Here is a 12310-nt window from a genome sequence, read left to right as displayed (position 1 = left end):
AGTTTCTAGAGCTAGGAATAGAAAGACAGGCACTTACCTAGAAAAAAAACAGTCAGTTCCATTTTTAACCTTCCTAGAGGGGAGAAAAACCCTATCAGCCATCAAGTAACTACTTCTTGCTTACCTGTGTGTTTTGAGTGGGTATTTGTAATAAGAGAGCTAATGCATTGTAATCAAATGATTCATCTAAGGCCACAAGTGCGCCATGAACTCCGCTCTCTATAAGGTTATTCGCATATTCTTTAAGACCAATGGACACTACCCAATGGATCATTCTTTCATTGCTCCAGACAAGGACATCTATGGAGAAAAAAAAAAAAGTTGCCCAATTTATATGACACACTTTTCTGAACAAAGAAAACAGAGTCCTTTCTTGATCTGTATGCTGGTGTCAAGACTGATTTTCACATATACACAATTCATCATAAATTCTGTTAAGTAGTAGCCCTCAAGGAATTTTGTTATTTAACATTTAGGTTGCGATCCAATCTGCCCCTGCCTTTTTGGTGTGCATGAAATGCTCTGAATTGGTAACAAAACTTCATGCTTAAGACTGCACTGCTCAGTGTTCAATCCTTTCCATACAGTGGTTTTCCTTGCACCCAGAAGGAATAGTCCTTGCTCAATCTCCTCTCTCTGCCTAGAGGGAGGCTGCAGTCACAGTTAGGAGATGTGTTCAGCTGGGCATAGTGTTCATGCAGATGGGGAAGACAGGGTCTTCTATTTTACAGAGCCACTTAGGGGCTTGGACCTCAAGCAAGACAGATTAAATATTTGGGGAAAAAATTTTACTACTCAAGAGAAAAATCTTGTAGCAGTTTCTCATGCACTTCCTACTGAATTTGAACAGAAAGCTTTATTTATTATTGTTTAAAGCTTTATTATTTATTAGTTTTATAATCTTGTCTACCTTTAAGTTCTGAAGGTGTTCAATTTAGTAATGCAGACTTACCTTCAGCTTGTGTATGCATACTACTGCACCCTTCCACAATCATAAATTTAAAGTGGAAAGTAAACATATTAGAAGTTTGCTGGAAGGCATTTCATACTGTAACAATTCAACAATCAGTATACTCTTATCTTCGAACTTTTTCAAGTAAAAAACATTGTAGAGCAGCATTTACAGGTTCAGCCCAAATGTCAAAAACCATGTTTGTACAAGTAGGTTTTTTTACACTACCCAGGAATGCCTATACCAATCGAACTGTTATGACGATCCACAGCATGTTTCTGGCTTGTGTCAACTAGCATTCTTCCCAAACAATTCCCAGGAGGAATTGAACAGTTATATGTTCCAAGGAGCTACGCCCTATAGGCAATAGATGCAGCCATACCATTTAGGAGGCTAAAAAAAGCCTACCAGCCACAACACAGGCTTGTTTCATGCCAGTTAGTTGCAATTCCTGGGAACATTCTCAGGCACAATTAGTAGAATAACCACCAAAGGGTATCAACACTTTAAAAGGAAAGGGGAAGAGCAACCATAGAGCCTTCTAAGCAAATTCTGTACAAGGTAACCCTGGAATTTTAGTCTAAGATGTCAGAAAAGACTTCTGGTATTAGACAGGGGACAAAATTTCTATGGGAAAAATACTGTGAAAACCTTCATTCTCCTAAAACATTTAGTTTTGTTTCAAACTTCAGAGCAGTAAGTTTCAAAAATGTCTGCATTTGTAGCACATCTCTGCATGACTGAATGATTTAATGATGTGTTTCATGATTCACTGTTTGGGTTCTGCATCCAGACGCATCTCCTCTATTTAACACTTCATATTTTATAAATAATTCCTCCCTCTAATGCCCTTTTTTTCCCCCTCCAATAAATTTTTGAGGCAGATCAGTGAAAACACGTTAGAATCAGACCAAGATGAAAATAATGCACTAACCCTTAATTTCATTCTGGCTTTCTTCTCTTTTTCTTTCAAGTTCTTTTCGATCATAATTCAGTCTTCGTAGGCACATAATGCCACACTGAAAACTGTTTCTGTTTAGAAAAAAAAATTTTTTAGAAAAAAACAGATACAGAAATATTTATTGTAAGTTAGGTTTCCAACTTAAGTCTATTTACCTGTGAAAGCTGTCCACCATTTTAAGTTGCCCACGCAGATCTTTTTTAGTTAAATGATCCAGCATCCGAGCATCAACAAGACACTCCATGAAATAGCTGCGATACTGAGGGAGCCCCAGACTAGGGAGCCATTCATTGCCGATCCACTCATGGTTCATATCACCATATGCTAACGTCTGTTTTTAAAAGATTAATGAATAAGCTTATTAAAATGAGAAATAAAAGAGAAAAGCTTTTTTAGACAACGTATTTTAAAGAAAAAAGTAAAACAATGCTTACTTAATTCTTAAGCTGTAAAGATAAGCAAATAAAAATACTGAATACTACATGTATGTTTTCTGAAGAAGTCAACCTCATAAAGAAAAGCAAGTTTAGATATTCAGATCAGCAAGTAAAACTGACTTTATTTAATGTTGAAGAATATGAAAAAATATGCAAAACCTAATAAAAATAAAAAAGACTAATCTACTGTTTTGATAGCAAGAGCCATAGAATTTCATTTTGTTAAGATGCTAAAAAAACTGTACCTCTTGAAAACTGGGCGGGGGGGGGATTCTTATTTTTCAAATGACCATATAAATACAGGATATAAAAAAAAAAAACAAAACACAACTGCAGGGTTTTTTTTTTAAATACTTAACTGTTTTCAGCAAGTGATCCTAATCAAGTAAGCAAAAAAAGATAAAAACCCACTACTGAAGAAAAAGCAATTCTAAATGCTAGTCCTTATCCTAAAAACAAAAAACCCCAAACAAATAGAACAAACAAGCAAACAAACAAGCAAACCCACAAAAACCCCACTTCCTTCACTGTAGCTTTGACCCACAAATCAGGCATTTTTTGGAGAAAACTTATAAAAATAAGAGAGTTTGAAACTATGCATCTAATCATTCCTTGAGCAACAAAAACCAGCAGTTCTTTTTTTTCAAAAGTCAAGGGTAATAATTCATTTTTACTGTGCAATTAAAATTCAAAAGCTTTATTTCCCCTCTGGAGGAAGCTTTTTCTAGAAAGGAGCGAGGTCACATAGAAATGCATTCCTTCAAGCCATCGCTAGATAGCAGACTGAAAGAGCATGTTACTCTTAACAGAGAGACAAGCTATGATTGTTACCATTGACGATCTGCACATGAGTATCTGAGATGTAGTTAATGGGACTTAAACAGGTTTAGGCTGGAGGGCAGCCAAGCAAGAAGAGACTATACTGTCCAAAGATACAGGTCACAGGCAAAGCCTAAGTTTTGTTTATATCCCTGTATAAAATACTCGACTATCTCAATACCTGAAAATACAATTAGGATTTGTCACCACTTTAAGGGAAAACAATTAATCAAGGAGGATTACAGAATTAGTGCACAGAAATCTGCTTAACTATCTAGGCTCAGTATGTCTTGTAGCACACCTGTGATAGCGGCCAGGTTGAACAGGGACTTTCTGCACATGGCAGATATTCTTGTTGAACTTCTGGCTTCCCAGAGAGCCATCCCCCACCAAAACACTCCACACTTTGTCATGAAATAATTTTAAAATTTGATCTAGTATGTTCAATACATAGAATACAACAATGCTTATTAAGAAAGAGTAACTACATTTTGGTGATTCATAAGCTAGAGGATAAATATTTCAGAAAAATAATGACAACAAAGACTTCTGAATATTCTTCCCCGACAGCCCTATTATTAAAAATCTTTATGCATAGCTTTTTTTGTCATGTACTATGTAACAAAGTATTTCACAAGTTTTCAATGATGAACCACCAAATCTTGGAAGTTCTAGAAAATATTATAATATTTAAATTGCCTAAATATAAAAGTGTATCTTCCAAGCATGTATTATACAGAGATAAGAAGCCTGTAGTATCCCCCTCTCCCAATCCCCAAGCCACACCAAGAGTCACTAAGAGAAACTGCTATAAAGGAAAAACAGATTCTTTCATGCTCTAATTATTGTGACAGTTTACATATAGTCTATAATATTACATAAAGTTTCCAACCTGAGCCCAGCTTCCCTCCTCATCTTCCTGTTACGTGGTTAGAAAAGCAAAAGAACACATACATATTAGTATTTAAGTTTAGTAAGAATATCAAAGTTAAAGATGCACTGCAAGACTAAGTCTACTGCATACCAAAAAACCATCTAGATAAAGCAAGCATCATGCATTGTGAAAAAATATACAAGGCACTTATTTCGTATGAGAGGTTGCAAAACCCATCTACTGATTAAGTTTTCTGGAGAGAAGAAATTTCTGCACAAATAATTCAATTTGTCTATTAGTTAATCAAATCAGAGCTCCATTTTACAGATTAGAAAGTTTTGTTTACGATCTTATCAATGTTGATTTTTTTCCCCTTCTGGAAAAAAAACCTATCAATATGCAGGTTACAAGGTTAATAATTAGAAGAAGCAATGATCCACAATTTTAATGCATTAATGTGAAGGAAAAAAAAAAAAAAAAAGAAAAAGAAAAAAAGACCAAAAGGCACTTGATTCAAATGTTCAGAAAGTGGGAAAAGCACTCTAAGGAACAGAAGTGGCAACACTGTAAACTAACCGTTTGTTGTGTGGCTGTAAGATTTTCCATTTCTTCATGTGTTACCCAGACATTTCCCGTGGTCTAATATGACCCCACAGGGAACCAATCCCATCCAGTGAAAGGAAAGCAGTAACAAAGAGGAAAGGTTGCAGAACATATAAGCAATCGGTACATGTAAGGAGCAGGCATGGGCAAAAGCAATGGTTTCTAAAGTCTTAAGTATAGGTATATCTATTGAAAGTAATGGCATGGAATAAAAGCCTATTAACATGGATCACTTTTCTTCAAAGATATTAACAAAATTGAATGAGATAAACAGCTTACTCTGATGTAATTAATGGGCAAACACTTGACTCTGCTCTAATCCGAAAAATGCATTTGTAGTCTAATACGTAACCCCAGGAATCTCAGAAATAACTTTAGAATGCAGGGCAGACAGACTCATGAGAGGGAATTCACGCTAACCTTAAGTGTCTAGATTTACTATAGTATAGAGACAGGTGGACTCCTAGTTTATGTAGTCTGTATCATTATCTGGAGTTAACGGCCTTATACATGGATTAAAAGAGCCTCCAACTACTTTACAAATTTCTGTATGCACATGTGTGTTTCATCTGTGTTATAAATTCTTCTGAGGCCAAAAGATGAAGCAAATAACATGTACTCTAAATATTTTGGATTATATACTTACACTGATATATACTTCCCTTTCCCTTAAGAAAGACAATGTAGTTATTCCTTCATTTAATTTCCATGAAAGGAAGAAACAGCCTATATTTAAAACACGTGTTCCTCTACAACGTAATGTTTCCAGAAATTCTTATTTGAAGCTCAAGTCCTTTCAGTTACATGGTTATGGTAGAATTTCTGGAAATTCTAATGGTTCTAAGAGATGTTTAATGCTAGATCACTTTCCTTACCGTCCTTGAGGTGGGAGGGGCAGATGGACTCGTTAGTGACATGATTTCCTGAATGGCCAGCCTCAGCTTCAGTCTGTGCAGAGGATTACTAATTCCAATTTCACGCTGTATTTCTGTATCAGACAAGGCTGACATGATAGCACCACTTTTCACATTTGCTCGGCAAGCAGCCACATACCAGGCTGGCATCCCAACCCACAGCTGAAACACAAAAAAAAAGGAAGTAAGCCAGATCTGGAAAACATTCCTGGCTCCAAAACCTTAGATTCTTTAGAAGTCTGTACACTGAGGGGTTTTTTTTAATTATTTATTTTGGAAGCACCACTTACCTCCAACCACACAACCACAGTAGGCCCATCCCACTGTGCAAAAGGCAAACCTTGTCTTCTGGCTTCCTCTAGCAACTCATGCCTACAATTACAGAAATAGCTATTAATAACAAAGAGAAACTAGTTATAACTAGATGTTACCATTTAAACACTGCATTCAATTTACTATCTTCTTTCCAATAGTTCGCTTTCTCCCTTTCTCAGCCTTATATGATATACCCACTAAGGCAGCCACAGCACACGTACAAGGACTACATAGTGATGAAAGCTGAACCAGATAGGAAATTTCAGAGTGGCAGAGATGCTCGATCTTGCCTTTCAGAAATTTGTGTCTGAAACTGCTACTGACACTCTAACCAACACTGCCAACTCAAAGTGAAGATGTCAGGCTTATTTGTCAATCAGATTCTCAGTTGCTGCAATTTTCTGTTCAGCAAATTAAGTCTGAACCAAAGTAGTCATTTTTCCTCAACATGCAGATTTGAAACCTGTGGAAACAGATGAGTACATCAGATACCCATGCCATCGAAACAGTACTGTCCATCAAGCTGTCGAGGCTGGAAACTGGGACAGTAATCATTTAATTGGTGAATTTCAGTCTGCAACAGTGAGCCTGTCAGAATTTCAGGCATAGCTTCAGACAACCATTATATTCAGAGACCCCACACTTTGGCAATTATATTCTGAAAGGCTATGTAGTGAAACCCAGCTTTCATCTCCTATGATGACACCATTTCCTTTGTTATTCTGAAACAGAAGAGAGTGAAGTTTAATACTGACAATTCAGCTTACAGAAACAATGGAAGCTCACAAGATCCCTATAAATAACTGCCAAAAATGTTCGATAAACCAAGAGACAAAAACTAGTGTTGCGGGTACAAGCATGCAATGTTGCTTGGATACGTCTGTGTGGAAAAAAAAGGATAAAGTCTGAAAAAAGTGTATTTAAGCTGCCTTTGAAAGCTGGTTGTATATGGTTAAGTCTCCACTCGCTCTCCTCAGAAGTTTAGAAAAAAACAACTTCATCTAACTGGACAATTTTTACTGTTTAATGCTCTTTATTCATACCTGCAAGTGTAGAATTAAGAAGATAAGCAGCAATACTACAGTTTGAAGATCCTACATTATATATTTATCATTTTCTCACAATTTAAACCAAACAAAATCTCCCTGCCTTCAGAACTGTATTGTTGAATAGATCCAAGATCATAAAATATTTAGAAGTTACGGATGTTAAAAAACTACCACACAAAACATCTTGAAAAGGGGTTACTGACAGACTAGTAGCTTTCTTTGCTACTACTGCAAAACAGATATGCAGTATTCAGCTCTTTTAGACAAGCTAGCATACCTAGGATCCTCATTTTATATTGGTAGATAACTAATATAAAAATATAATCAATTCAGTAATAAATAAATATACTAGCAACTGTTTTATCAACAGACAGTACTTCTCCACCTGCATGGCAATAAACTCCTATTGCTCTAGAAGAGCGTCCCAATACTTTATCCTAATTAAATGTACTGCCCAGGAATGAAAAAAGGGGAGGAAGGAACGAACTGTCAGATAACTGCTTAAAAATAATCATTCTAATGTACCCATTTTAAGACCCAACAATTAAGGTGGAAATAGTGTTCAGCAGTTAGCAGCTCAATAGCTAGATTTATTAACAAAGAAGAGAAGACCATAAGAGCTAATACATATTTGTACACTTCAAAAAGATATATATAATTCTAAATTAGGAATAAAGTATGAGCTATTTTCCTGCTACTGCAGAACACATGACATTAATCCCACAAATCACTAGCCCTGAACACATTTAGCTTTGTTGCACTTTGTTGTTTAAAGATTAAAAAATGAGAAAAATAAGTTAGCAAGATATTAAAAAAATACTGCTTGGTAAGAACAGAATAAAATGCTTAATACTGTATTTGACACAGAAAGGAATACAATGTTTTTTCCAAGTAGCTTAACTTCAAATTTGGTGTCTTTGTCTTCCTTTTTGGTGGTTGTGGTAACATGACTGTGCAGCGGGGGAGGCCCGCTAGTGATGAAAGAGCACAGACATTGCCCAAAATAGCCTCTGTTTTGACTAGGGTGACCCAACAAGAGCATGCGATCCCTGCCTCTCCCCAGCTTATAAAGCTGCTTGGGATATTGTATGTAATTCAGAGAATTGGAGTGTAATTTCTGGTAGTTTTATAAGTCTCCCTGCGTACTTCAGGTTAACCATGAAACAGCAAATCATTTGGAGATGAGCAGTACAGGGAACGTATCAAAAGCATAAGGTGAGGTTATGATGCAAACTTTAAACTCATGGTGGTATTGCATGCAGAAAACAATTGTGTGGCTGGAAGGAAGTGTTACATGATGGAGGCAAACATGTAGAAATAGAAACAAGCCAAAAATGTTTATGAGAGAACTTTATGCAGAAATTATTCAATGGATCCAAAGAGGAACACATCCATGAAGTAGAAAATTAATTGTGGAATTTGTTCATATGCAAGAAGAGATAGAAACTTCGTTGCATGGGGAACCACTAAACTGAAAGCTCAAGACAACACAGGGACAAAACATCTCATGGGAAGAATTCAAAGGCAGCTGCTGTTTTATCTGCAAATGATGCAAATTTTCCTATAGCAGGGAACTTCACTTTTCCAGCAATTCCGTTCCAACTTTACCACGAAACTTGCTGCATTCCAGCAATACATGATCAGATTATGTAAAGATCACAACTGACATGCCGGTTTAGTTTCACAGGCCATCCAATTATACCATTTAAGAAGTGGGTGCAAAATCCAGCCTCATATCTTAGTGAGGAAAAAAAATATTGCACTAGTGTTGGCAGTGTTAACAGATGGTATAAAGCTGGCACTGTGAAGGATAAAAGAACGTCAAAGGAGTAGCTGGCTACTGCAATAACCCTTAGGTGACAAAACCAAGGGATAGATGTCTACAGACTTAATAAAAAGTTGGCTGAACATCACTTGGAATGGGAGACCAAATGTGCTGCTGCAAGGGGGCAACACTTGTTGTTAGACATGTTCAAAAGGCATCTAATGCCAGCTGTGGAGAACAAAGAAATTGTGGTCATATGGGATGAGAAATGATGTCAAAACTGCAGGTGCTTGATGTAGCGAACACACAAGGCCCTTTAAAGACCATTTGAAGTATTTGTGTTTAGAATGGCTCTTGGCAGGCAAGCATATGCTAACCCCACAAGGAAAACAAAGCAGCCTGGAGCAACATCACTTTGTCACTGGATTAAGACAGCATGGGAATGGATAAATCCAGAACTTGTAGCCAAAGGGGACTGCTGTATTCCAGATTTCTTGGATGGAACTGAAGACAACTGATTTGGAAGAAGTTCAGAGTAGAGAAAACACTGTAGAGAAGGTGGTGAAGAGAGTGACAGTGATGGAAACAACAGAGCTGCAAGGTGTAGAAACTGAAAGGCAACAGTAGTAAAACACGAGATAAAAATAGACTAGTTTCAGGCAGAGCATCGGTGGAAAGTTAATATCCCTATTATATATTGATTTCAGGTATGTAATATACTTTTTGTGTATAACTTTTTTTAAGAAGAGTTATCTTAAATTTAGGGTTGCCTTCCTTTTTGATTAATACAGTATTAAGTTTGTTGTGTTTTACACAGAAAAGCACAAATACAGTTGTGGCAAACACTGTCAATAGTACAGCTCACAAAGATGATGAACAGCATGAACAAGACACTAAAACCAACTTAAATTTAGTAAACAAAGAGCAATGGTTTTACAGAAATACATCTACCTTGGAAATGAATTGCCACAAATATCTACTATTGCTAAACAACTTTCAAACCCCAAATTACAGAACTAATGCCATCTAAGTAGGGTTTAATATTTCCATTATAAAAATTCACACCATGCAAATTAAGACAAGACATTGAACTAGCATTCACACTGAACTAGATGACACTGGATTTATTTCAGCAACACATTTTCACAATAAATTCTTTTGAATCTAGTATCTCCTCTCATGATTACAATTTTTTGAAAAAGTTAGAGCTTTTAATATATTGCTAAAAAATCCAAATGAGATTTATCATAATTTCACAACAATCCTGATAAAATAAATACAAACTTACCCTGATTTTGCACTACCACATCAAATGGTAAACAAAAGGAAAATAAAACAATGAAGGAAAAATATAAAACTAGGATTAAACTGAACTCAAAGGCATACAAAAACAGACAAATAACGTATACTGTAATTTCATTCTGTAACTATAAATAGGTTTTTTTTAGTAAAGACATTGAATACTGCCCTCAGCCTGTTTGTGTGCATGCATGCAGAAATCAGAGATAAGCAAGCAAATAGGGATTAGAGACAGCTATAAATAGAAATAGCTGCCATCGTTCCAAGCATTCAGGTAACTGGAATTTTTTGCTGAATACAGGATTTTATAAGTGAACAGTCAGCCTTGAGAATTTGTTTTACCACCACCCTCCTCCAATATCAAAGTGAAAAGCAATTCAGAGCAGTTTTATCACTTTTTCGTAATGAACTTCTCAAGAAGGCAGCAAGGGATCTTTGACACTTTGTGATAATATTGCTTCCTATCTTCAGAATACCTGTCAGGATCCCAAAACAGCTGGATTAAAGTATCTTGCTGGGATTTTTAAAATGGTAAGATTTATTTCTCATGGAAGTTCAAAGGGCTCTGCTGCTTCTCTCAGCAGTAAGAGTAATAAAACTAAACATTAGGATACGTGTCTTCATCAACACATTCCTGTTTCATACCCACTTTCACTGAAATACCTGAATTGTAGATACCTTCCTGTGAATAAGCACATACCCATATTTAATAGCTAGGCAAGGCAATTTCAAACTAAAAGTTTTCATTTGTCTAATAGAGACACTTGCCTTTTAAGCAACCAACAACATGCAGCCATGAGGTATACTTTAAGTAATATCAGGAAATTTTTGAAAGGCAGAATGTTTACAAAGAAAAGTCATGATTTATCTGCAGCTGCATTTTTTGTATTTATTAAAGCAAGACAGTATAGACTGTTTTACTGTATAATTAAATTTGTTGCTGGTATTGAGAAAGATCTATATTGTTCAAAGAACAAGCCTACCACTATTTAGATATGACCAGACTAGAACTATTTATTCAACCAAGATGTGGTATGATTTTAAAGATCTGTAGAAAAGGGAAAATACCAGATCATAATAAGGTACGATTGCCTTCAGTGTAACAGTCTGAAGAAAAACAGCTGAGTGTTCTGTTATACAAACAAAACCACATTCCATTCTGACTTTTCAAACCAACACACTGCTGGTTTTCATTAGCAGTCACCAGGCATTACTCTTATTTGTTAATAGAGCTTAGGTACTGCAAGAAATCTCTCACAAAGAGAAAATTAGCACACTTTCTTTTCAACATTCACTATTCTGTCTTCAGAAGGCAAGTAAAAAAGCAAGGCATGTCTGATCTTGGTCAGCTTTTTTGACACAGAGTAAAGACAGCTGAATAGAACAGAAGCAACAAAAGTTCAAGGTATATGGCTCAGCTTTGAGTGGAAAAATGCAAAGAATGCCTGATCCTATTTACATAAATTTGAGTGTTTCCTGTATTACCATATAAGTATCAAGTCAAGATTTCTACTAGTAGCGATATCTATTTTTCACCTATGATTATAGTCTTTGCTTCATCTCTTCCAAGTCTGGGAACAACAAAGCATGCAATAGATACTCAAAAGTTGAACAGTAAAGTAAAGATTTTCTTGGACACACACTGAAAAAATTCTCGTGACTAGTAAAAGGTAACTGTGTATCTAGAAGGTGCCATAAAAAAGGAAATAGTCACAATTTATAAAAAAAAAAAAAAAGAGGAAATCAGGGGTATATAGTGCAAGGAAAAAAGATTTCAGCTGTTAAAATGTACAAGAGAAAACATGAAGACAACCTTAAATAAAAGTGAAAAAATTGGTGAACACAGCAGCAGTTAGCAGCTGCAACACAAAAGGAAAGACTTTCAGTCACCTGCTAGAAAGGAACTAGCAAATGCATACAGAAGGATGTCTGTACAGAACACCTCATGCTTTCACTCTGTCAACTCTTTCACGCTCCAGAGCAAGTAACAGCCAAAGGCAACTTTGGGAAATCTTCCAAATGAATTAAACCCAAAGCAGGTATTAAATATAACAAATTTGGGGGAGGGTTTGATAAGAGTCCACTTTTATCCCCATGTTTGTTTATTACAGCATTTCAACAATAAATTTTCAGCATTGAAATTCATTTCAAAGTTACCACGACATATGCTACCATTAATGTTGTGGAAAAAAATAGTAAAAAAAAATTCTACAGAGGCTTATTAGCCATAGCACCATACTAGGCAAAAATACCTGAAAACAAAACAAAACAAAAAAAGAAAACAAAACATTTTTAAACAAAGCAATACCTTAACAACAGAGG

General features: G+C 35.9%; 1 protein-coding gene across 8 annotated transcripts in view; it reads right to left on the bottom strand.

Moving 5' to 3' along the window:
- The window catches only part of PPFIA1 (PTPRF interacting protein alpha 1), a 59852-nt gene that overhangs the window by 7625 nt on the left and 39917 nt on the right, over window positions 1-12310 (bottom strand). For 3 of the 8 annotated variants that reach the window (XM_052810962.1, XM_052810965.1, XM_052810964.1), the window contains 7 exons: window positions 5851-5932; window positions 5522-5722; window positions 4620-4682; window positions 4062-4088; window positions 2069-2244; window positions 1887-1984; window positions 125-300 (listed from right to left, as the gene is read on the bottom strand). In XM_052810962.1, the coding sequence (XP_052666922.1) occupies window positions 125-300; window positions 1887-1984; window positions 2069-2244; window positions 4062-4088; window positions 4620-4682; window positions 5522-5722; window positions 5851-5932 (823 nt within the window). The remainder of the gene's footprint in view (window positions 1-124; window positions 301-1886; window positions 1985-2068; window positions 2245-4061; window positions 4089-4619; window positions 4683-5521; window positions 5723-5850; window positions 5933-12310) is intronic. The other 5 variants (XM_052810967.1, XM_052810969.1, XM_052810970.1 and 2 more) reach the window with 3 other exon arrangements.

The sequence above is a fragment of the Harpia harpyja genome, chromosome 16 (genome assembly GCF_026419915.1).
Source record: "Harpia harpyja isolate bHarHar1 chromosome 16, bHarHar1 primary haplotype, whole genome shotgun sequence".
Taxonomy (NCBI): Eukaryota; Metazoa; Chordata; class Aves; order Accipitriformes; family Accipitridae; genus Harpia; species Harpia harpyja.
The sequence above is the reverse complement of the archived record's forward strand: the minus strand, read 5'-3'. Positions and strand labels throughout refer to the sequence as shown.